This window comes from Pteropus vampyrus, unplaced genomic scaffold (genome assembly GCF_000151845.1).
Source record: "Pteropus vampyrus isolate Shadow unplaced genomic scaffold, Pvam_2.0 Scaffold89, whole genome shotgun sequence".
Lineage (NCBI taxonomy): Eukaryota > Metazoa > Chordata > Mammalia > Chiroptera > Pteropodidae > Pteropus > Pteropus vampyrus.
In genome coordinates this window covers 1,116,102-1,142,252 of record NW_011888870.1, presented here as the reverse complement: position 1 = coordinate 1,142,252, position 26,151 = coordinate 1,116,102, and the positions used below count along the sequence as shown (strand labels likewise).

Below are 26,151 nucleotides of genomic sequence, written 5' to 3'. Positions count from 1 at the left end.
TTTACATTTTAAGTTCTTACACTGAAGTCTTTAATTCAAGTTAATTTTTCTGAGTGTGTAAGATAGGGGTTATCCTACGTAAGTCTTGAAATCAAACAGATTGAGCCCTCCCACTTTATTCTTTTCAAAGTGTTTTAGCTTTTCTAATTCATTTGCTTTTCCGTACAAATTTTAGATTTATATTGTTTATAGCTACATTTTTCTCTGGCTGCTTTCGAAGTTGTTTTTGTTTGTTTGTTTGTTTTGTCTTTAGTTTTCAGAAGTTTAATTATGGTATGTCTTGGCATGAATTTCTTTAGATTTACCCTGTTTGGGATTTACTCAATTTCTTGAATCTGTAGTTTATGTATCTTGACAAATTTGAAAAGTTCTCAATTATTATTTCTTCGAGTATTTTTTCAACCTTGCTCTCTTCTCTCCTTCTGGGACTCCAATGACATGAATGTCAAATAGTTTCCTATAGAACCAAGAGGCTCCATTGTTTTTTTGTTGTGTCTTTTTTTTTTTTCAATCTATTTTCTTACAGATTGGGTGACTTCTATTGTTCTATCTTCCAGTTCACTGATTATTTCTTCTGTTTCCTCCATTCTGCTGCTGAGCCCATCCACTGAGCTTTTTATTTTGATTATTGTACTTTTCCGTTCCAAAACTTGCATCTGGTTCTTTATATCAGATTTCTTTGCTGAGACTTTCTATTTTTAAATTTTTTTCAAGCACATTTTCTAATTGTTCATTGAAACATTTTATATGGCTATTTCTCTGTTCTAGGTGTTGGCATCTAATGATTGTGTTTTCTCTTTCATTTTGAAATCTTCCTGGTTCTTGGAATGATGAATTAATTTATGTTAAAATGTGGACATTTTCATATTATAAGACTCTGCATCCTATTTAAATCTTCTGTTTCATGTGGCTTCTTCTTACATCACTGTGGAAAAAAAAAAACAGGGAGTACTACCTTGTTACTGCTAGCTGGAGATGGGGATCCAGGTTCCCCTCTCAGCCTCCATTGACTCCTGAGGAGAAGGGCACTTCTTTAAGCTGTGTAGGAGTGGTAGTTCCTAGCATGGTCTGCACTAGCCCTGAGGTGGGGGTGGTGTGTGTGTTGCGGAGCTGGGGGAGATGTTCGGGGGGAAGTCGTGCCTCATTACCAGCTGGTAGGGCTGAAGGTCCTGACTCTCTATTCTGTCTTTGCTGATACCACTCTCATGAGAGATGTTGAGGAGCCTTGTTACAGCCTGGCTAGGGTGGAAGTCAAAGCTCTCCGTTCGGTCTTTACTGGTGTGAGTGTGGGTGAGGTCACAGTTTTTCCGTGGTGTTTGGCTGGGGCAGAGTGGTTATTATCTAACAGTTTTTTGTCAAGCCAGGCTGCCCCTTTCCTGGTCCTATAGCTACAGAGAGTGGGCTTTTCTTGGCATTTTCCTGTCTGACTTAATGTTTCCAGATTGCAGCTTCTTCAGCTCCAAGTCTGGGATGAATTAGGCAAAAATAAAACCCAGAGAACTAACCACCGTGTTGTTCCTTGGGTCCTGAGATCCCTAAATGGTCTGCCTCTCTCTCTCCATTTCTAACAATCTTCTTATGTTTGTTTCAATGTCATGTCCAAGGTTCTCAGTTGTAGTTAGTGGGAGGACTAGAGACAAGTGTCTCTACCTCACTTTCTTGGAAGTGAAAGTTCTTTCTTTCCTGTTTTTACTTACACTTCTCACCGAAGAGCAAACCCACCGGAATTTTCACATCATGTCAACTTTTAGCATGTCAACATTTTTAAGTGATCGAAGTCTTTCGCTAATAGAATATCCACATGAAATATTTTGGGTCCATTTTTTTTCAGGGAGATGATCAGGCCTGAATTATGCAAGGATCATCTCTGGGTAAATCTGTTATCACAGTAAAATTAACCCCATCAAAGGATGTTAAGTCTTGTTAGTTCAAAGGAGGGAGACAAAGATAGTTTTACACCCAGAATGGCTATCCTAAAGACACCAACATGCCCAGTTGCTGGGTCTTGCTTTACCGTGCTAAAAACTCCAAGTGGTGGCTAACAGTGTCCCCCAAAGTTAATTATTTAGAGCACCCTTCTCCCCACAATTTTTGGGTTTGATCTCCCAGAGAAACTGTCTATGTTTCTTTTAGCACAGCAAGCTACCAAAACTAAATTAGGAACAAATCTCTGAATATTATTAATAAAGGAGGAGTTTCCTTTAAACGAGAGTCTTTTAAACTGTGTTTCCTAGAGATTTCCTGTGCAGCTTCAAAAAGAGTTCATGACCACTTTGATTAGGACTTTATCTCAAGCTCTAATGAAGATAGGCATGTTCTCAGAATATCCATCACCATGAATGTTAGCCAATTACATTCCCTTGTTAAAAAGCAACACAATCTCTCCTTGGGATCCACACTAATAAAATGATTTTCTTCATTAGAGTTGAAAGTCAGCTGTGTCTCCAGTTCTGAGCTCTGTGGCTGGAAAACTTCTAGAAAGCCAAAGAGGACTTTTCTTTTGTTACCTGGTTTTCTCTTAGGTTCAATCCTGATATTGAACACACATGGACAAAATACTGTCCGCTGAAACCAGATTCTTTTATTGCACTATTATTTCAGTCATTTAGGGGCTTGGAGAAAGATGGTGGGGTGGGGGATGGCTTAAGGAGACAGATGGCCAATGTAATTACCACTCGAAAAACAGGTTTGTCCTTCAAAAATGACAACAGCAGTGTACTCTCAACAACAGGTGAAATTTGAAAAAGGATTAGGAAAGGATTACTTAAGAGAAAAAGAACAGGTGTGTCAGGGTGCTCCAGTTTGGGGTGGGGGTGGGGGCTTCATCTTTTGAACGACACTCTCAAAACAGCCCCTTCACATTACAGTTCCATTTGTACCTATGGATTTTGACAATGGCCAGTGTTTGGGGCCATCTTAAAGAAGAGCAAAAGGTAGAATGAGCACAGCAGTGTCCCTCCATTCTTTAAACAGAAAACATAACTTAAAGGGGAAGGCATGTTGTATTTTTTCCCAAAACAGAAGTATATATCTATGGACCTGAAGCAAAGGTAGGAAATCCACAACTTGCAAAGCTTTCCACCCTGCATGAACCATGACGCTCCTTCAGAACCCTGGGAATAGATAGAAAAAAAAAAATTTCTTAATTCTCTGGGGAGAGTGGCTATGGAGTCAAGGCCAGAATTTCTACAAGTAAACCGATCACAGAGCATTGTCGATAGAAGTGAGCATCTGGCCTATACCCATCTTACAGATAAAGAAACAACCCCAAAAGTGCAGTGACCTGCATAAGACCATGACCACTTAGTGACAAAGTCACAACTGGAATTCAGGGAGTCAGGTGCCTTTTGTGAAATCTAAACCATTTTCTTTATGCTATGAGGAATCCTATCTTACCAGGCTTGGTCAAGGGCCCAAGGCCAGAAAGGTGAGAACAGGGGGATCTGAGCTCATGTACTGTCCAGTGGAGAGACTTCTTCGGGAGCTCCAGGTTGCACAGTCCTGCAGCCCCACCTGTATGATCTCCTTTTGCTGCCAAGCCTTAGGAGAGGAGGATCTGCAGGGGGCACCTGGGAAGGGTAGCCGTAATGAAATAATAATAATAGCTACTTGCTGAACGCTTCCTTCATGCTATGCACTGTGCTAAATAAACACTTCATAGGCACTTTCTCAATTGATCCTCACAATAACCTTGTGAAGTAAGTATAATTATCATTCCCATCCTGCAGATAAAAAAACCCCGAGATTTGGAGAAATAATGAAACTTGCTGAAGCTTATATACCTAAGTAAATGACAGAAACAGAATTTGAACACATCTCTGCTGGCTCCAAACCCCAACTTTTTAACCCTTGTGTGGAATCTGCTCAGAGGCAGACTGCACTCGGAGCTCCCCAGGTCGCAGTAGAATTTGGGTGCCTGCTTAACTCAGATACAAAAAGGAGATAAAATTTGATACATGCTCACGTAGCTCGTTCAGGATGGGGAGTTGGGATTCATGTCTCTGGAGGGCACTGAGTTCCATTCAGGTGGGCTGGGTAGCTTGGTGTGGCCTTGAGGACACAAAGCTGGCTGCACGATCCAGCTCTACTCTGCCTCTACCTAGCTTTGTCACTGGGATAGGGCCCAGCAGAGCTCCCCAAAGGCAGAAGCTTGGATAAGTGAAGTTTGTCATGTGTCTCCACTACTTCCTGCTTGGGGGTTTCCTACCCTGGGCCAAATCCTATTTTTCCTCCAACATGTTAGGTCCCCTTTATCCATGATTCTCAAGCATAGCTGCATGTAAGAATCACCTAGGAAGTCTTTTTAGATTGCTGGCATCCGAATTGCATTTCCAGGGACTCTAATTGCACTAGATTAAGCTCCCCAATTAAAGTTGCCAGGTAAAATACAGAACGCTCGGTTAAATTTGCATTTCAGATGAACAACAAATGATTTTTAGCATAACTATGTCCCAAATGTTGCATGGGTATATTATACTAAAATATTATTTGTTGTTTATCTGAAATTCAAATTGAATTTGGCATGCCGTATTTTCATTTGACAAATCTGTCGTACCCATTCCTAGGTCATTCTAATGCATAAGCACAGGCTGAGACTCTCTGCTCTATGTGATAATAATCCTTCCAAGTGCACTTTTGTGTTGCCGTCAGCTTCACAGCCTCTGGCCCAGGCAGCAAATATGCATTTTCTTAGGGCTTTCTGTGGCACAGTGTCTGGCCTTTAACTCAGCAGCAGAGCTAATCGAGTAAAGAGGAGGACAAATTTTGAGAGGTTAGCTGGAGAGCCAATGAGAGATTGGTGATGTCTGATAAATAACACTTAAGGTGCTGCCTACTCCCCAAGTTGGTCCTGTGCTGAGTTCTTAGTAATCAAACAATGTCTATTGCACACTTATGCTGTGCAGGGCCCTTGATAGGCACTCAGGAGATGCCACGGAGGCTCTGGAACAACGGCATCCCGGGAAAAAAGAATCCAAGTTTCTTTTACTGGAGAAATTTTCAGTTTATAATCTAATGAGGATTTGGAATAAGCACCTTTGTTGTGCACGTAAACCTAATTGACCAGACCACATAAACTTACACCCGATGCATGTGTGGCTGGATAGAACCGAATAAAGGTAAGTGGGCGATAAAGAGGAAGAAGGAATGTTCTGCTGTGCCAGGCTGGAGACCAGGGAGCATCCCAGCTCTGTCACTTGCTAGCTGTGCCATCTGGGGCAAGGCACTTATTTTTCCTCAGTCTCCATTTCTTTATCTGTAAAATGGGAGTGATGAAATAGCTCATGGAGTGATTACGAAGATAAAATAAAACTGTGCTTGGAGAACAGGGCCTGGAATATCATAAATATTCTATGAATAGTTATAACAGTATCTCCAAGACAATCTGGGACAACATTACACATACATATAATGCACTCAAAAGTGTTCATGTCCAAAGGATATAAAATTAAAACTAACAGGATGAGAAAACACTTTCTTTAACATCGGTTCAACAAAGATTTGATAGAGCCAGTTCTTCCTTGACTTTGAAAAGGGGACAGGAAATGAAGAAGAATTTCCCAATTCTAGCCTCTGTGTCTGGGATTTTTTTACTCAGTTCTACTTTAACAATAATGCAATTAAGCATCAAAAGTCTAAGGTAGATTCTTGCAACTGTATGCCAACATGTTATTCTCATGTGCCTGCCTGTCTGAGATGGGTGTTTTTAGGGTGTAGTTATATGGAAATAGCCTCTGATTACATTTCTGACTTTTCCAGGTAGGTTATAATTTCAGACAGTTGTTTTGATGTGACTCCTTGGCAGGACACACATATCTGTGAGATCATCGGAACTCTGTGAATTAGAATGACATATAAAATTTTTTAACTATTTAACTATTCTAATACATATTACTACTGTAGAAATATGCAAAGGGTCAGTTGTATGCAAACAAAAATTAATTTCCAAAGTAAACAAGAAGAAAGGGAAACATGAAAGCAAACCCTTCCTCATTCTCTTTTATGGCCAGTTCTATGACACATAAGAGGATGTAACAGTCCCTTTGTATAGATCCCTATAACTCTGGCTCCAACTTGGAGTTTAATTTCATGATCTGAAAGACACAGGAGTAAAGGGGCCTGTCCTTGAGTGCATGTATGTGCTGTATGTATATCTGCAAGCGTGTGACTGCTCCTATGTCTACATGTACATACCTGGGTAAGAAACAAGTCCCCTGAGGGTGAGTGTTTGGGCTCTTTGCTCACTGCTGTGTCCCTATACCTAGAACAAACCTGACACAAGTAAGATTACATCTTCTGATGCAATAAATTAATCTGTATGTTGACTATGTGCTCATGCATCTGTTATCCCTGATAAATGTACTCATCTAAGTGCTCATCGACCTTTTCATCCATGAGACTAGCTCTCTGGGTCAAGAAAGGGTGAGGGCAACTGACAGGGCTCAGGTAGGAGAGGTGGAAACAGAGGAAGAGAAAATAGGCTTCAGAGAGGAGGATAGCATGAGGAGTGGGTAGGTGTCCAGGTAGAAGGTCAGGAACTAACCCATAGATTTTGTATAATCACTGATGTGGGGGCTGCCTCCAAGATTATTGATCTCGTGGTTCACACACTGCAGACTGGAGTTCTGGGCTCCCAGACCTCCTTGAAGACAAGCATGTATCTTCCAACATTTTGTTTTGTTTTGTTTTCCCAAGGAGAACCAATGGGAAGCACATTTTTCCCAGAGATAAAGCAGATTGAGTGACCTAAAATGCCAGTTTCTTTGCTTTTGGCTAGAATTTTACCAACTCATTGTGGTCATGCTGGTTCTTTCATGCTTATCCAAAATTTCAATGGGCAGTGACATTTCAGTTTGTGATTAATGAACGTGGGAAAGATGAACCAATGATGCTTTGTGGAATGGGGGCGAGAGGTAGATTGTGTGCCAGTGGAACTCTTCCTTCATAGGTGAGGATACAGATACTGCAGATGGCGAAATTATTGATCAAAATTACACAGTAGTACAGTGAAAGAGCTGGCCCAAAACTCTAGGCTTCTAACTCTCCCACCCATCTTTTTGCCTAACATTATGCCGACACGTGCACAACATTTTACAGTTTCCAAAGTGCCTTTGCATATACCCCATTCAGCAAGGCAAACCTTGTTCTTCCCACTTTGTAGATGAGAATACTCAGGCTCTGAGCGGTTAACTGACTTACATACGTTCAACCAGCTAACAAACAGGAGGAAGATCCTTTGCCACCTGCATATATATTTCCCTTCCATCTCTTGATACCTAACATTTCACCAGTAGAAATTTATTCCTTTAGCTTAAGGCACTGGCCATCTTTTAATGCCACATGCCTCTGGGAATGATCATACTTAAGCTAGTGTCAGTCATGGGTAGCTTAATGTACATAAATTTAGAATCCTTGCTGAATTCATTTTTTATTTAAAATATGGAGCTGTTAAAGAAAGTAGGGGCCTGAAAGTCCTATCTAGAGGACACCCCAGAGTGAGAAGATGTGAAAAAAAAATTAGTTTTGTATAAATTCCAGCTTGATCTCAGGCCACTGCCTTCATTGCCTGGTGACTTTTGAAAATTATCCTCCAGAGGCATCTTATTACAGAAGAGACCCATCAGGTCACCAGATTTGCAGAACAGTAAGGACAGCGGAAAGGGCTGCTGAGTCTCTGCAATTTTTGGGAAAGGAAATTCAACCATCTGGCTCAATGGGTTTCTGACTTCTCCAAAGAGACAGCATCTTGATATTTAAACTTTAATGTGAGTGACTCAGAAATAGTTTTGCAGTGTCAAATGCCTCTTCTTGCCACGCTGAAGCAAGGAAGCCACGAAGGGCCAGCAATAAGATTCAGACCAGGCGAGAAAGGCATTCATGCCTTTGACCCCCATGGTCTAAGCTCCTCTTTTGTGTCATGCATGGGCTGTGCCAGGTGCCAGAGGCTGGGGATGCCAGGGGGAGTGAGGCGTGCTTCCTGCCCTTGATGAGCTCATAGTCTAATGAACCCTGTAAGTACTGGGTGTTGCATAGAAGAAGCCCAGGATTTGGCTGAGGCAGGAAGGGCCTGCCAACCTCAGAGGTCCAGGAGAAGGGAAGGCAGAGTCCAGTAGAGCAGAGATAATGTCTCAGGAGCAGGTGACACCCAAGCAAGCTCCAATGTAGGACAGAGGCTATTTATCCTCTGCCCATGTCTACAACCACTGGTGAGTGTGGGGGTGAGGGCATGGGATGTGGTTGAAGTAGGCCTGGTCAGCACTTTGAAGGCTGCCAGGAGCCACTGGCAGAGGCAGAGTCCCACTGTTCTCCTTGTTCCTGCTGTTCTCCTTGTATCTTACAGTCCCTAAGTCTGTAGTCCTGAGCTTTCCTTGAAGCCACTTCTCCCTTCTCATATATGAAGGCAAGATGAAGACTCCCAAGGAGCAAAGGAGCCCTGAGCCAGCTCCTCAGCTCATCGCTGGATTATCCCTTTCTAAAGGAAAAGGTGCCCAGGGAAAACCTGGCTAAAAAAGCTCTGGGGATTAAGACTCAAGTGATAATGCAGAAGAGAGAAGATTTTTTGATGGTATTTACCAAGCCTGAGTACAAGAACCACAGGCCAAAGAGTAGGGAAAGAACTGGCCATGCTGGCGAGGTCCAAAGAAAAGCTGGATGTTGGAGGGATAGGGTTATGCAGAAAGGGGTAGAGAGGAGAGGATGAGTAAGGAGGAAGAGCAGGGCTAAGGAGCCCAGGAGAGCCAAAATGTCCAGCACAGGGAAGGGCATTCTGTCCATATGCAGGATGAGGAGGTCTGGGGGCAACTGTCCTAGCACCATTTCGGTATAAAACAGCCTCTGTGTACATGAAGACACAATGACAGACAAAACAATTCCTTCGATGTAAGAGTGTAAAATGTCTGGGGAAAAGAGAGGCAAATAAAGCAGAGAGAGGTCTTGTTTAAATATGCTAACAAGGTTGACGGAAAAATATTATCAAATAAGCAAATAGGCTGAACAAAGAATACAAGCTTGGGGAAACAAGACCTGGGCTGAATGAGCACCCACAATATCTTGGGCCCTCAGGAGCATCGAGGCTGGCCTTGCTGGGTACTGCAAGAAGTCATTGCTTTTCTTTCAAAGAGTTCATATGTCCATATCAAGCTGGACACCTGCCTTCTCATCTCCTACCTGTTCTCTACAGAAATTCTCAGCAACTTTCCAAAGAGGCCTGTTCATTTATGGAGTCAAAACCCTAGAGAAAGTGAGGTACGAAGGGTTTGAATGACTCCTCCTGGGAAGCAAAGCTAATCAGGAATGGAGCTGAGCTTGTCACCCAGCATCCTGGATGCCTGTCCCATGATATAACCCCTGAACCACCACTCTTTCTGTTGAGGCCAACTTTATTAGTGAAATTTGTCAATTGGGGGATGTTGGGGGAAAAGGGAAAGAGCACTATGATGCTAACATGATTTAACATTTGATGGGCTCTGAAAAAGTACAAGCAGGGGGCTTCGAGCTCTAGCTTGGCACAGTCACCATTCCATATCCATATTATAAAATGAATATATGCAACTAAATTACATGCGAGACTCTGGGGCACAATAGTACAGACTTTGTGAAACAAAAAGGCATTTCTCCTGCCTCCACTGTGTCTCTGGTGCCATTGTCTGATGCTATGAACTCACATAATAACAAAAAACAACGCCCCTATGATAGGGGGAAAACTTGATTTGGCACCAGCAGTGGTGTTTTCCATGGGAATGATGGTAGGGGCTGTGCCTGACTGTGGGAATAGTGCAAATCAGCACTTTTTTGTAGATTTTCTTCAAGCCCTTGTTTATTTTGGCTTTGGTGAGATCTATGGCCTAGCTTGAAGATTCCCCCTGGGTTTTCTGAAGTTCACAGACCTATGAGAGATGAAACAGGGATAAATAAATAATTACGAAACAACCTACCCCTGACTCTGCACTCATGTGTGGGGCGTGCCTATCTGGAGGTGTGTATGCACATATACATGTAGGTCTCAGGACTGCATGTGTGCACATTGGCCCATGCCTCCACCAGGGACTTGACGAGAGACCAAAGTTTTCTCTGGGCTTCGCTGGTTCATTGTCTCACTATCATCTCTCATTTTGGGCAAAGGAGACTGTTTCACACAAATGTCAGTTTTTGCAACATGGCATTGGGTAAAATTTGTTTGAAACCGTACCTTCCTAAAGCCCTTAGACATTTATGGACTTTTAAACATGAATAACTCAGGTTGTGGTTCTGACAGAAACAGAAAAGTCAGTAATTGTTGTGACAATGGTATGTGCACTTTTCCTCATGGCTCTTAGGAATATACTGGCTTTAAAATGCCAGTCACTGATTGTTCCTGTCATATCAGTAGCATGTTAGTAATATACAGTAAGTCCGTACTTACTGTATTCTACCCAGCCAAAGGATGCAGAGATCAACCATGCAAAATTTGTCACAAGATGGAAAATAAGCAGAGTATATGTAGTATGATTATATTATGGTCCAAAATGTGAATATATTGGCTTTAAAATTTCAATTACTGATTGTCCTGTCATATTAGTAGCATGTTTTAGTATACAGTAAGTCTTCACTTAACATCGATAGGTTCTGTGACTTTAAAGAAAACAACTTATAATGAAACCTACTTTTCCATAGGCTAATTGATATAAACGAGAGTTAAGCTTCTATGGCATCTCACTAATGTTATAATGAAAAAATGTTATTCGAGGACCTACTATATTTTAAAAGTATAAAAGAATTTTTTGAAGGCTCTGCGAGAGTATGTGTCCTCTAAAGTTTTTTACAGTGAGTGTTTTACAAAGAAATGTACTTTCTCTCCTTTTTTGAAGAAGTTCCATTTCCAGTAAAAGTCTTCCTGACAAATGTGTATGAAGCTGCCTCTGAGTAAGGTGGCTGGGTGGCACAACTTCAGGGGGCAATATTTGTAGAATCGTCTATGAAAATGGTTCCCCTGGAGGAAAAATGCAGGTGGCCTTGTAAGGTGATAATATTTAAATGGGCTTTGTTGCAGAGATGTTTTCCAATGGAAGAGTCTTGTTTCCTGCAGTTTGTTCTCTCCCTTGGATGCCAGTAGGGGACCCAGGTCTTGTCTGGGTCTAGATTGGAAGAAAAAGATCTTACTATGGGCCAAGCGGTGTGCTCAGTGCAGATATAATTTAATCAGCACAAAAATCTTATCAGAGGTTTCACAGGTGGGGAAACTTAGGCCAGAGAGGTTAGGGGACTTGCCCAAGCTCACAGTCATTATTCAGCAGAGCTGAGACTTGAACTTTTTCTATGGCACTCCCCAGAGGCCCTCAAATGTCCCCCTGACTCCCACCAGACTTCCCAGGCCTAGAAAATATCCATGATTCCTGCAGATCCTGACTTGGGTGATAGCAGCAGAGTGGAAACAGTGCCAACTCCAGTAGGGATCTTCAGAGCCAAAAGGTGGAATTTAGCTGGAGTGAGGTGGTCCTGGGCTGCCACTTCTGTGTCTCTGTCAAATAAAAAGGAGCCAGGTGTGGGAGCACCCTAGTGTGAGCTTTGCACAGCTGGACCGGGGCTAGGAAAAGGAGTGTGGAGAGAGGTGCTTACATCTCCTCCCCTTCCTGGAAAATAACTTTGCTTTTGAAGAGAGAGAGTAAATCTGTAACTGGAATTTGTGGGCCTGGGGATTTCATTTGGCCGTTTGCAGGCACAAGGCCTTGCATGTATGTATTGGTGGAGGGAACTTCAGGTTACATGTGATGGTTTTTTTTTAATAGGGCTTTTAAAAAAAAAAGTCACAGAGGTTATCATTTATTGGAGACCTACTATGTGCCAGGCCTTGTGCTGGATGCTTTATGAGGTATTATTATGTGAAGAAAAAAATAGCTTAGTAGTCTGTTTTTATGCAGGTGCACTCAGAGTCATAGAGTATTTTTTCCATTCTGGTTAAAATACAGTGTTCTACATTGTGGTAAGATTTGGGGAGAGGCGGGGACGGGCAGGGGGCGGTCCTTGCCTCGCCTGTCTCCACCTTTTATTTTGACCAGTCTGATGGAGACAGGCTCGCACTAGGACCCAGGCGTCAGAGCGCCTCCGTCTGTCCTGTAGGTTCATTCAATCTCCCATACACAGACCCACTGCGAGACCGACACACACACATACACACACACACACACTCAAGCACACAACTGCACGCAGCGAGGCTCGGGAAGTCAGGTCGCCTCCTCGCCTCGGCGCCTCCTCAGCTCCAGCCAGCCGGGTCTCCCCTGGGGCCCGGAGCTCTGCGGGGCCGCGCAACCCCAGAAGAGGACCAGCTCGGCGGACCCCGGTCTCTCCATGGGCAAACGCGGGCGGCCGCGCAAGGAGGCGCGCTGCAAGGGCGCGGGGCTGGCCCCCGCCGCGCTCCCCGCGGTGTCTGCGCCCCAGCCCCCGGCCCAGCCCGAGGAGCCCGCGGGGGCCAAGCTCAGGTGCCCCTTCTCGGACATTTTCAACACCAGCGAGAACTCGATGGAGAAGCACATCAACACTTTTCTGCAGAACGTGCAGATTCTGCTTGAGGCCGCCAGCTACCTGGAGCAGATCGAGAAAGAAAACAAAAGTAAGTTTCGGGGCCCCCGCTCCTCCTCGGCGCCCCGCTCTTTCTTCCTCGCCCACTTGGGCGACCCTAGTCGCTTGCTCGGCCCGCGCCCCCCTCCCCCCAACACACATCCAGCCCTCGGCAGTAAAGCCGATGACACCGGAGAAAGGACACGCACGCACAAAGCTGCTAAAGATGTAACAAAGACGAGCGGGGGGGAGAGAGGGGCCTGTCGGTGCGTTTGTCTGTCTGTCTCCCGGAGGCTTGGGAGGACCGCCCCGCGGAGGAGCGGGGGAGTGTTGTTGTTTGCTGACAACTGAGCCCAGAGCTCATCTCTTCGAGGTCTCCTTTCTTCCTTTTTCTTCTTCTTCTTTTTTTTTTTTTTCCCGGAGCTTTCTCGGGCAGACAAGTGTTGTTTTTCTGTCGCTCGTTCCTGGGTTGGGTGGGGAGGATTAGAAGCCGAAAGTTGGGAACCATAGGCAGAGCTCAGAGGTTCCAGAAAGAAAACACACAGACACACACGACAACAATAACAACAGCCACCAAGAGCCCTTTACAGCATGGACTCGGGCTGGCTGGGCTCTGCTTCTCCCTCCTGTCTATTTCGCTTTTTCCTCCCCTCTCGCAGCGGGCTGGGCTCAGGCCACTGGGTCCTCGGATACAGTGCCCCTGCGTCTCCGTTGCCCTGGGGTGTCACCGCTCTCCCCCACCCCCAAGAAACAGGCCCGCAGGGCCAAGCAGCTCCAGCAGCTCGCCCCGGACCCGCCGTCCTGCAGGGAAACTTGGCGAGGGGAACGCAGCTAGAAGGAAACTTTGGGATCTCGCAGGAAACAATAGTTGGGGAAGAAGGTGTGGGCTATGTGCGGTTTCTTTATTTTCCGGAGACGGCTCCCAAGCAAGAGCGCTGGGCGAGGAAGGCGAACGCCTTCCTGGTCGATTTCTACCGTCCCCTCCCCACTCCCAGACTCAGGTAAAGAGCGATGCGTTGGGGGGGGGGGGTACTGGAAGCCCCACCCCGGTCTCCTTTTTTGCATTCGTCTATTTCATTTTTGCTCCTGCCAGCCGGGTCCCCCAGCCCTCCCCGGGCAGCCGACTGCGCTCTAACGGGGGCACGCGTGTGCGGTGTCTCCAATACGGTCCTCGCAAATAATAGCTGCAAGAAGGGGGAAGGGACCGGGCAGATAGATAGACCGACAGACTAGAGCAAACCAATGTGTTTAAGCTGTCTGAAGAAGTAGGAAGATCAATGAGAGAGAGAGAGAGAGAGAGAGAGAGAGAGAGAGAGAGAGAGAATGAATATGGTACGATTGCAACGTGTCAGATCTTGCAACCTCCTCCCCCCAAAACACAACAACAACCCTCAAACACAAAAACACCTTAGCTGACCGACACGCCAGGCCTCCAGGGTTAAATTAAGCGTGTGTTGGCAGAGCAATTGTGCAGAAGCTGTAAGACAAAAAAAAAAAGAAAAACAACAACAACAAGGATTTATGTTGCGAGGTCGGTGGTGCGTTCTTTTCTTTCTCTTTCCTCTTTTCTCGGAGTGCCTGCTTGGGTTTAGAGAAAGGCGCATCGCCGGCTGTGTAGCCGAATCAGATTGCGATTACTGGGCGGGGGTGGGGGATGGGGGTGGAGTGTGCATTTGTCGGGAGGGTAGTTTCGGAAAAGCCAGAGCTGGTGGAGAGCCCGGTGAAGACGTGGTTTTGTTTGGTGTGTTTGCTTTTGTTGGAGGGGGGAGGGGCGTAATTTCTTTAGCTAACCCCCGCCCGGGTCCCCGGTTCTCCGGAATCTGTCCCGTGGCGCCGGCTACGGCGGGGGGTGCACTCTACGAGGGCACCTTGGCAGTGTGTAGCAAACCTGGTTTGACCCCCCTCCCCCGCCCCCAGAGAGGTGTACTAAGGAAGCTGCTAGAGCTTCCAACACGTCCCGTCACCCCTTCACACTCGCAGACAATTGGAAACCTCCGCCGCCCCCACTCACCCCACCCCCGGCCGCCCTGGCTGCCGCCACCTCCTTGTTTACCCGGTGCCGGGGCTCCGGCGTGGCCACCAGTCACGTAAGCAGAGGGCCGGGCGCGCCGGGCCCGGCTGCCCCGCACGGGGCGGGCCAGCAGCAGCGGAGCTAGGCTCCCGGGCTTGAGAAAGCCAAGGGGCTTCCTCCGCGTCCCTCTCCCGAGGCGTCCGCGCTGCACGGCAGCGAGACCCCGAGAGGGGCTCGGAACCTCAGCGCCCCAGTCAAAGTCAACTTCGTGTGCGTAATCAGCCCCTCGGCCCTGCTGCCCCCCCTCCTCTGGCTGGCTCCCCGTGGGAGTATTTTTAGCTCTCTTGCCTCTTTTCGCCGCTGCTGTTTGGCTCTGCATGACGTGATGTCAGTGGTCCCCAGATTTCCCCGAGAGCGTGGGGCGCTGCGCCGTGCCCGGCTTGGCTACGGGGACCCCGCTCCAGGCCCTCGCCCCCTCCCCTACAGCTCACTCAGGCGAGGGTGACCGCCAGCAAACTACGGGCGACGGGCCCTCTTATTATCCCTCCTGAAAACAGGAGAGACCCACAGGGTCCACTTTATCCTTCCCACTCCGCCAACCCCGCGCGGGTTCTCGGTCTCTGGGTACGGATAACGGCGGACCCTACATCTGCCTCAATTTGTTGGGGGCCCTTTGCGCTGGCGGCGCTCGCCGCTGTTTTCTGCTCGCTGCACACAATGCCCGCGCGTCACGGCGGTCCGCGTGTGCACAGCAATAACGCGAGTCGGGGGGCGGGTCGTGCGTGCACCCGGCTCCGGCACTGCGGGTCGCACCGCGCGCGCTGGGCTTGTTTTGCTTCAGAGCCCCGCTTTCCGAAACGCTTACATCATTCAGTTGTTGGGAGGAGGGATGGGGATCTGGGCGTTCCGATAGGACTCCGGCATTTCTCAGGTCCCTGGTTTTTGGAAGAAAGCAGAGATCCTGGCCTTTAAATTATTATGATGGGAGGGCTCAAGTTTTGTTTGTTGGGCAAGTTTAGGGTTTTGGGTTTTTGTTTTTGTTTATTCTATGTCACTACTGCAAAGGGCATCGCTGCCCAGCTCAGGTGCACAACCTCTCCGCCTACATTTCAGCCAGTTCCCCTGTAATCACTTGATCTTAGTTTCCCCGCCTCCTCCTCCTCCCCCTCCCAGCTAGAGACACATGGTTTCCACATGGAGACAAACTTCTTTCCTCTGACTGGACTTGACCTAGCTACGTCGTTCAGCCAACCAGCAGCTGCAGCTTCTTATGACGTCACGCGTTGCTGAGGCCAGAGACAGGGGGTGGGGCTAGGAGGCAAGCCAGAAATCTCTGGGAGCTGTAGTGAGGCCAGCTGGTACAATCCCTTCTTAAAGGGACGTTTTTCTCCCAGAGGATGGCTGTTGATCCTCTATTCGAGTCTCCATTTCGGGTTCTGTAAGACCTTCCCGAAATGCACAGATAGAACCTGGTCACGAGTTCACACGTTCCGTTTTTACTGTTGTTTGCAAAGTACTTACTTGGCAAGAGCTCATTTTCCATTGTCGCTAGAACTGCTTTTCATTGCCTTGTTGAGGTTTCCGTACTAGGAGCACTCACCAAGTTGTGGCCAGAGTGCTAAATTATTCCCAGTAGATATGGTAAGTTTTCTTGGGGGTGGGGTGGGGGGAGGTTAAGCCACCCAATTTTGACTGCTCTGTGCAAAGCAAGGATTCCCTAAAATATACAAGTACATTCTCCTAAAGTTACAACTGATGAGAATCCCTAAGAATCTCAAATTAAAGGCCTCTAGAAATATTAATCATGGAGAGTGTGATCACAAATTCAGAAATTATATGTAAAAAACTTCTGGCATCATCACCTATAGCCATTTGGGGTCCCGTGGAGGGGTGGCAATTTAGAACTGACTGATAATTAGACAAATATTTACTTCCTGTTTTGAAAAAGGTTAAAACTGAAAGAAAAAGATTCGCGAAGGGTGTTGTATGCATAAAAGCTGTTTGGCAGGCAAGTGGGAACCACCGTAACAGGTAAAGGTCTAGAGAACAGAACTGGGCTTCCCCAGTGTCTGGGGAAGGTGGCTTTGCAGGAATGCGTAAGATAAATGGAGGTAGAAGCCATGGGTTGCTCTCTGGAATGAATTACCTGGGTTTGAGGGTGAAGTACTTTCCTTGGGGCATGAACAGGCCAAGGAGCAGCCTTATCCTTGTAAGGAGGAAGCTGCTGCTGCGTGGTATCATTTGGCCCCACCCTGCCTTCCTGACTTAATCTCTGCTCCTGTCCAGCAGGTCCACCAACAAGCAGAATTCACAGTCCTGCCCTTGTACTTAACTCACAGACTCTTCCCTCTGTCTAGAATGTCCTCATTCTCTTACTCCCCTGGGGTTAGGAGCATCTTACCCACCCTTCAAGGCCTAGGTCAGTGCCCACCTCCTCTAGGAAGCCTCCCCTGGCTATTCTTAAGTCAGGGTAGTTGAGAGAATGAAAGCTTTACAGTCACTCAGAGCAAGGCCCAAATTCCTCTTTTGCTGCTTACAGGCTGTGTGACATTGGGCACAAGTTACCTAACTAACCTCTCTGAGGTTCCATTTCTTTTTCATAAAATGGGGATAACTATCGTACCAGCCTCACATGATTGTGGAATAACCAAATGAGGCACTCCCTTTACATTTAAAGTGCCTGGACTACAGTAGGTGCTCAATACATAGTCACTTTTCTGAGCTTTTATAATTAGAACCATGCAATTTTGTACTTGCTTACTGTACATTAGCTTCATCCTCACTGGGAGATGATTAGCATCTTAAGGGAAAAGATCATCTACAATATGTAAGTATGTGTTACTGTTGCATATAGCATATCACCAGGCATATAGTAGACAATACACATTCTTTGGTTGGTTCATCATTTACTGGCTATGGCATAGCGATCAGGTTTGAAGGCCAGGAGACACATGACAGACTTTCTGAAATATTTCTGAAGATTTGGAGAAGAGTTGGAAATACTAATCTTTTCCAAAGAGGGAGGATGTCTCCCATAATCCACACAGAGTGCTGTTGAGTTGTAAAGACCAGAGCCTGTAAAGAGATGGTAGGTCAGGCCTGGAAAACTGAAAATGCATACTGTCATCAGCTGTGACATCAATCAGTTACTGGCTTAGAGAGCAGAGGACTAAGGCAACTTACGCTAAGATTGAGGGCTTTGATGGTAACTACTGTTCAAGTAGGTCACATTTCTGCATGGCAAGCATCTTATGATTCCTTTATTCATTCAACAAATATGCATTGAGCACCCACTATGTGCAATTGCTTTTTTTTCTGAAAACTCTATGGGTTAATTTATGCTGGGGGTGGGGCATCTGTTTTTGGTAGAGCTGTATAAAGAGCATTCTTAAATCAGGCTCCTATTTCTGCGTCCTAAATTATGATCCCCAGATTCTTTTTTTTTTTTCCAGTTTTAAATATGGTCTCTGCCCACTGGTAAGTGCCAGAAGTAGACTTTCAAGGATATTGTAGTGACTCTTAGAATCCCAGAGCTCCCAGGAACTGGGTACTCTGTGGAGGAGACCCAGGCAAAGGGGGCAGGGCTTTAGGCTCACCTACCTTCCCTCCCAGACCAAAACACTCTCCCGTTGACACATCCAGAAATGAAGATTTTCATCTAAGGATGGTTGAGCAAAAGTCTGCGGGTAAAACTGAAGGAAATGAAGAGGGTACCAGCTTGCAGCAGCAACTAATTGCATTGCATAGTATCAATACTAGCTACCACTTATTGAGCACTGACGATGTACCAAATATGGGGCTAAACATGCATTTTCTCTTCCAATTTTCACAACAACCCCATGACACAATCAATTTTATTCCACCCATTTATGGAGTGGCTAATGAATGTAGGAGCAGGGACGCTATCACATGGTTTGTAAGTGGCAGAACTGAGTTTGGAGCCTAGGCCTCTGACTCCAGAATAAGTCTGCAGTCTTAACCATATATGCATGTATGAATTTTATAGCTATGGAATGAAGTCCAGAGAAGTGAAATGACTTGCTCAAGGTCACCCAACAACCTGAAACAGAGCTGGTATTTGAAACACCCTGTTGATTGTCCACAGTCTTCCTGTACACACCCTGCTTTGAAAAGGTTGACAAGTGAAGCTGGAGACAGAATAGCCAACCAGAGAGGTTTTTTTGTTTCTTAGAGTTGTTCAATGCTCCTGGCCCTAACTCAAGTTTAGGCTCCTAGGAAACACTACCCCCTCCTGCTGCCTTTCCCAAGTCTGTCCTCTGGACATATTAGAGGACTTGGGGCTGTTGCTATGGGTACTGGGGCCAACAGCAGGTTCATCAAAAGCTGGGTCTTTTGCCTTTTTTTTTTAAAAAAAGCCCGGCCCTGCAGAAATGAATTGGCCACAAAGATTTGCATCAGTCATTGTGGCTTGTTCTGTTTTAGATTCCCCCGCCTCTCTACCCCACCCCCTCCTCCCTACCACCACTACTTTCTATAAATACAGTTGGATAAATATTGATTTAAACTGGGTTTCTAGAGGAGAAGCACATGGTTGCCCTGGCCTGGTCTTCACTTAGATACCACCAGTATGGCAGGCCCGACACACCTAACCCCCAACAGCTCTGGCTTCCAAATGACCTGTTTTGGGGAGGTAAGTTGTGGTTTTGTGGCTTTTGAGTTTAAAAAGGGAGAAAGAAAAAGAAGTACAAAAGCAACAACCCAGCAAGAAATGGGAATCTTCTTGTAGAATGAAGAATGGGATTTTCAAGAGGCAGAAAAAGAGGGAGGTTCATTGTCCCCTGGCCCTCTGAACCATTCTCTTCCCTTTCCTATTCTTCCTTCAACTCCATTTTGAGTTTTCTTTTTGAAGGGGGCAGGTGGTAAGACAGAGCATCAGGCCAGAAGGAGCCCCAGAGGTCACAGAGCATCATCTATCATCCTCACTCTACAGATGGAGAGCCCGAGGCCCAGAGAGGGACAGTGGCTTGCTCAAGAGGACACAGCAGAGGCAGAAACATGTCTTTATGGGCTGTGTTCCCTCCCACCTGATGTGAGACTGGGTCCCAGACAGAGGCCCAAACTGGGCTTTTGTTTTACAGGTCAGGTGCTCATAAAGTCAGCAATTCTCAAACCTGGTTTACTGATTCTAGGGTGTGTCGGGTTATTGCAAAGGTCATTCATTGCCACATTCTCAATAGTCTTTCTAAATGAAGCTAATTTGAATTTGCCATTTAGAAAAAAGTATTTTCTTTTACATTGGAGGAAGGGGGGAGTGGGAGGAGTCCGAAGGCGGTGACTGTGGCGGCATGGCTACCGAAGCCTTAAATGCAGAGACGGAATTCAAGTCTTCCCAGAGGGGCCTCCTTCTGGGGATGGAGGGTGGGGCTCTGGGCTTGCACTGCAGAGAGCCTTCAATTCCTCAGGGACTGACACCTCCTCTCTGGCTCTCCTGCTAAACAAAAGGGAAGTAATTGTCTCTGATATCATTGTCTCTTAGTGGCCTGGCTGGAGGTGTTAAAGCTGTCAACAGCTAACTTGATCTCTCTGGCCAAAAATAATGAGGCATTTGCCACCGTCCTCATGAGCTGCAAGTTCCTTCTTTGCTTCCTCATCTTGGCTGGGCCCCTTGCTTGTGAAATGTTTTGAAAGTTCAGGTGACTCTTGCTTGGAGCAATAAATCTCCATGAAATGTATGAAAACAGGATCCCTTTTTTTTAAAAAAAAAAATTTAGATTAGAGAAGCTCTCTTTAAAAGGCCTTTTGTGGCAAATACTTTTATAAAGTGTAGAATTATATGATGGGCCAGGAATTCTCCCTAATTTGTTCAGTGGCTTTATCCATTCTTTCATTCATTCGACTGGTATTTAAGGAGCACATGTCACTTTATGTCAGGCACTGTGCTAGGTCCCAGAGGTACGGTCCCTTTCCTCATAGCATTCTCTGTTCCAATACCAGGTTTTAGAAATTCAATTATCTTAAATTGAATTGGATCCGACTTGGGTTTTGTATCTTTGGTTCTAGACATCATTACAGATAGAACAAAAATTTATCTTGAGCTTCCAAAAGGAATAGTCCCTCTCCACCCCATTCCCCAACTCCCGCCCCTTCACACATCTCCCTCCCCATGTTTAAAAATCCTTTGTGTTTTGTGTTTATCCTTGTAATTTTTACAGACCTGACTTTTTTTTTAAACTGCCTGAGCTTAAAAAAAATACACCAGTATAGTGTAAGCAGCCTTGTAAATAAACACATTCCACTCTCAAGTTCTTTACAGAGTGGGGCATTCTGTACTTGGAGGATTGTCCATACCAGTGTTCCTACCAGGCCTGCTCTCTCGTACATGCCCTTGGCCACATACCTCTAATATTCAACTCCGGAGTCTGCTAAGGAAATTTAAACACAGCAAAATTAGAAAGATAAACAGTGTCCTGAGGGAAAGAGAGATTGGGAAAATCGAACTAAAGCCAATAAAAAGGGACTTGGTTTACCTAACATGTGAGCTATTTTACTCTAGCTTTATTGCCATTAGCAAGGATACTTGAATAAAGATGATTTGGAACTATTTTAATATTGTATTAAAATACAGGGCATGCCCAGGGATGCTCTGTTTCTGGCCATGGGTGGCAAGTGGGAGCTTGTGTGGCCTTTGTTTTTACTTCTGCTGGGGCCGAGAACCGCCTTGCAGCATCCTGTGTTTTGGGCCCCATCCCTACCATATTTTTTACTCCCAAGATTTCTTTTCTTCTTTCCACTAGTTGTAAAATTTAGCTCAATTCAACAAATAATTTTGAAATTCTGTCAGGAGCCAAGCACTGTGCTTAGTGCTTCCAAAATGCAGTATGTATGGTCTCCAGTTCCAGTTCTATGGTCCAGTGCAAATGATAGACAAATAGAGACCAATAAATAACTCTTTACTGTTTACTGGAAGTCTGATAACCTGTCCCCAAGGGAGCCAATGGCAATTCTCTGTTTTCCAAAGGAATAATGATAATGGCCCCCCTTTTACTGAGTGGTTACTATATGCCAACACAATGCTAAGTGCTTTATATTAAATCCTACAACCGTCCAATAATGGGGTGCTATAATATAATTATTCTCATTTTACAGATGAGGCCTTAGCCTTTGCAAGGGGTCAGACTTTCCCAAGGCCACATTTTAACAAAGAGTAGAGGTGAGACTCAAACCCAGGTTTTTTTTTCTTCTTGGGAAAACTTAGGGCTCTGGGAGAAGCCTCAGAGAAGAAGAGGCAAGAAATGGAATCTAGAATGTTTGAAGTCCAGGCTCAAGGTCCCCTTGGGGATGCCGGCCTGAAGTGACTTCCTTTACTTCCTACTCATCCTAGGGCAGAGAGAGGGCAGCCAAAATCTACCAGAGCTCTTTGGGTATTGACACTGAAGCCAGATATGGCCCTTTTTCTGGAGGGTGATGGTCTAGTATGTTGCTACTTAGACATGTAGTAGTACTACCTTGCCCAGCACCTCCTGGGGAACTCACCCAACCAGTAAGGCTCCTGTGGCTCTGCATGTTAGGCTGTTAGGGGTGTGAATCCACACCCTGTCAGGATGTACTAGGTTTCCTGAAGGCACTCAAGCTTGTAGGGCAACTGGTCTGGCCCATGCTGGAGCCAAGGGCTTCTGTCAGAGAAGCCAGAGAAAAGGGAGGCACATGTACACTGCAGAGATGAGCTTTAGGCCCTGGCTGCTACCCTTGACAGCGTTGGCCAGCTGGTTCCAGTCTAGCTTAGGTCCAACCTCTTCTTTTCTTCCATCTAGGAAACCAGAGTGACCCTAACTGTAACTGGGCTCATGTCACTTGTTTAAAGCCCTTCTATAGTTTCTTTCCTGTCTCACTTAGAATAAAATCCAAATTCCTTGTATGGCCTTCACCCTTACTGTTTAGAGTGTGATCTGAAGATGGGAGCTTGTCAGAAATGAGACTCCCAGGCCCAACCCAGAACTGCTGATTCCAAATTTGCGTTTTACTGCAATTCCCAGGTGTTTGTGTGATCATTAAAGTTTGAGAAGCTGGCCTGGACAGCCCCTGTGATTTCCCTAATCCTTTCACCCACCTAAAGCTTACCCTCCCACCCTCATTTATCATTTATCCCTTACCCAACTTATCACAATTCACAATGATTTTACTTGCTTATCATCAGTCTGTCAGGCTAGAATACGAACACCTCACACCTCGAGAACAGGGACCATAAGTAGTTCTGTTCATTGTTCTATCTTCAGCAACTAGATTAGTTCCCAAAATAATGGACACTTAAGGAATATTTGTTGAATGAATGAGGAGTTCTCTGCCTTTGATCTTCTGACCCAGTGTCTCTCAGTGAGGGAGCTATTGGTGAGACAGTTCTTGTGCAGATTCATCCAGAATACTGCAGGATTTAACAACCCAGGTTCCCATTCACCAAATGCCAGCAGAACCCCCAAGTCATTGTGATACTTGAGACAGACACTCCCACATATTTCCAAAGCTTCCTAGGGGGATGTTATTACCCCTGCTTGAGACCATTGCCTTAACTAATTTGGTTTGACCTTGTCCAGTTGAACATGCCCTGATGTATGCTGGGGGATCTAAGAGTTAGAAAATCCAGGTTTGAATCCATTCACTACCTATGTGACCTTGGGCAAATCACTTAACCTTTCTGGGCCTCATCTGTGAAACAGGAATCTCAGAGGTATGCTGAAGATTAAGTGAACCAATTGTAGGAGCAGTACCTTGCACATAGTTGGCTCTCATTACATGGCAACTAGTAGGCAAATGGAGGAAAATTATTCTAGGATTTCTGGAGAATTCCAGGAATCTTAGAATCAGAATGCAGGAGAGCTAGTGAGATCACAGATGTCCTTGGGCAGGCAAGGGTCTGGTGTTTTTATTCTAAATGTGCACCTGAGGGTGAGAACTCAGCCATAAGGCAGAAAAGGGTCAGGTTTGTGATTAAATGTCCAGGGCCTGGCTGGGCTTAAGAGTGGACCTCCACAAGATTCTGCTGCCTGTAAAGGAGTGGTGATGCCAAGGGGTGGGGGCAGGGCAACTCTAGGCAGGCTTCTGGCAGGGGATGGAGGGTTACCCAGGGCTGTGGCAAGAATGTGGAGCATCTTCTTAGCAGTAGAGGAAGGCCTCTGGCAAGTTTTTTTTTTAAGGTTTTAAAATTAAGTTGCATCTAACTTTGAAAGAACAGGTCATTGCATCCAAAACCAATAAACACAACAAAAGAATTATTGTATATTCTTGCTTTTGAATATAGATGGAAAAATTCTAAACAAAATATTAACTCATGGTATAAGCAGTGTTTCAAAAGAATAACATAACATGATTGACCAGGCTATATGCCAAAGATGGCTGAAAGTCACAAAATCTACTGGTATAAATGATTATAACCATAAATTAAAGGAGAATAATATGTGACTACAGCAACAAATGATGAAATGTCATTTGAAAAAAGTATTTGGGATGCATTCATGATGACGGAAACTATGTACTTCCACACAACAAAGATTGTGGTGGTCTTTTAATTAAAGTGGTGTAGTGTGAAGTTGGGCCTATGGCTCGTGGTAATCACCAGCAGAAGAATTGATTCTGAGGCCAACCTTTCTTTAGGGAATAAAGAACCTTGAACAGAAAACAAAAGTAGGCTTTGGATCTCTTTGGAATGTAACTTGATCTTGATATTTAAAGGTTGGGGCTCTGCAAATTTAAAAGACTAGAAAATTCACTCCATTTTATTTATTTGTATTACTTTTAAAAACATGAATCAGCCAGAAAAAGAATTATGGAAATGGTAGAGGGCACAAGACAAACCATCTGTAGGCCTGAGTGCTAACTCTTGTATGACAGCCGTGTGGCCGTGGGTAAGTTACCATACCTCTCTGAGCCTCAGTTTTCTGAAGACTGGATTGATCAATAAGCTTAATGATATAAACTTCCAAGAAATAAACCATGAAATATTATTTGGGGGAACATTCACTTGGCGTGGCTCTAGCAAAATCCTCTTGAATACCTTATCTGGTACACCCTCAAGTGGGGTGCTCCAGAGTAAGCAACTCTCTTAGATATGCATATTAATTGAGTCCTGCAATGCAGATTTCTTCTTAGATCTAAGTTAATGCAAAAAAAGAAGGAAAGGGACAGTTGAGAGATTAACAAATACCAAATCCATTATAATCACCAAACTAGGCTGCTGTAATAAGGGCCATTTAATAAAATATAAGATGCCCTTTTCTATAAGGGGGAAGAGATAAGTCAGGATGCAAGTCAAGTGCAGCTGTTCGAGCCTCTGACAGTGGCCTGATCTCACCAGAAAACTGAAGTTAAAAAACAACAAACTTCAAGATTCAGCGATCTCAGATTAATACTGCCTTCCCCTGCTGTTTCCTCCCACCCCCACATCCTTTCTGTCCCTTTCTCCCCAGCTCAGGCACCTAGGTTGCTTGGTGCTTTTTCGCGTAATTGGGATGTCAGCCTACAGCCCTAGCGACTGGAGCTCTGGGAGGCGGCAGCTCCCTCTCGGGTTTAGCATTACGTCATCCCTTCTAGACCCAAATTTATCTCGGCTGCACACACAGCCCCGCAGCTCTGAGCTGACTTGAGAGCTTACGCATGAAGTTAGGCAAGGCTGACTCACTGGGCAGAGAAAAAGGTTTTCTGCTGCTCTTCATGTTTCTGGACTCTGAGGGAGGAAGGGGGACCTTTGGTTGTTATTTTGGGGTGGGGGATGGTTCTCATTTAGGAGCGCAGGACTCACCCTCCCCTTGATTATTTGAAAACCCCTGTCCTTAGAGATAATTGCAGAAAACGGTGCCCTGCAGGGTAAGCACCTTGCAGTTTCAAAGAAGTTCTCTTAAGCACCGGGTGTCACCAACACAGTGACTTTGGACCTGTAGCTTCACCTCATGGTCCCTTCCCCTTTTTCCATCTCTTCTATCTGCAGAAAAGATATAACAGACCAGCCTCCTCCATTGTTTGTGAATCTACAATAAATCATTTGAAAATCTGTATTGAGTAAACTGTGCAGAGAAGTGCTCCCTAAGTTGAAGAGTTTTGCCTGCTTCCTCCAGAAAGCAGATTGTCCCCATTGGGCTGTGTTTGTTATAGGTCTGGGGGACTCTGGGAGACTTTTTCCATCTTCGGATGAGACTTCCTGAGAGAGCTACTTTAGGGAGCAGACAGCACCGAGACTATTGGCAAGATTCCAGTTTCTTTGATCCAGACTTTGGAAGCCATGCTTTCCCTCAGTTTCCCCATCTGCATTTGTTTGTGCGAGCAAAAGAAGGGCCATGGCTGCCTCTGGGTTCCTCCATGATGGGACTAGTGCTGAGGGGTGGTCTGTGGGTAGCATCACTGTCCCAAGGATAGAGCCCTAAGCTTTGTGCTTGTAGCCAATGTCCAAGCAAAAATTCCGGGAGTCACCCAAAGCAGGGCGAAGGGAGTGACACTTTCAATAGCTATTAGAAAAGTGGATATTTCTAGACATAAAGCAGCCCTTAACACTGTCCACTGCCCACTGCCCACCATCAAGTCTCCTCCTCTTCAACATATATGTAAGTGGCCTTTTGGTGGCTCACCCTACTTTCCATCTCCTCATCTCCTACTTGGCTATGGCT

The 26,151-nt window shown here is 45.5% G+C and overlaps 1 protein-coding gene across 2 annotated transcripts in view; it reads left to right on the top strand.

Annotated features, from left to right (window-relative positions):
- Positions 1-12,057: 12,057 nt before the first annotated feature.
- The window catches only part of MXI1 (MAX interactor 1, dimerization protein), a 73,243-nt gene continuing 59,149 nt past the window's right edge, over positions 12,058-26,151 (top strand). The window contains exon 1 of one of the 2 annotated variants that reach the window (XM_011363758.2): positions 12,058-12,583. In XM_011363758.2, coding sequence (XP_011362060.1) covers positions 12,322-12,583 — 262 coding nt within the window. In that variant the 5' untranslated portion in view covers positions 12,058-12,321. Of the gene's footprint in view, positions 12,584-13,513; positions 13,533-26,151 lie in introns of those variants that run through there. The other variant, XM_023532730.1, reaches the window with a different exon arrangement.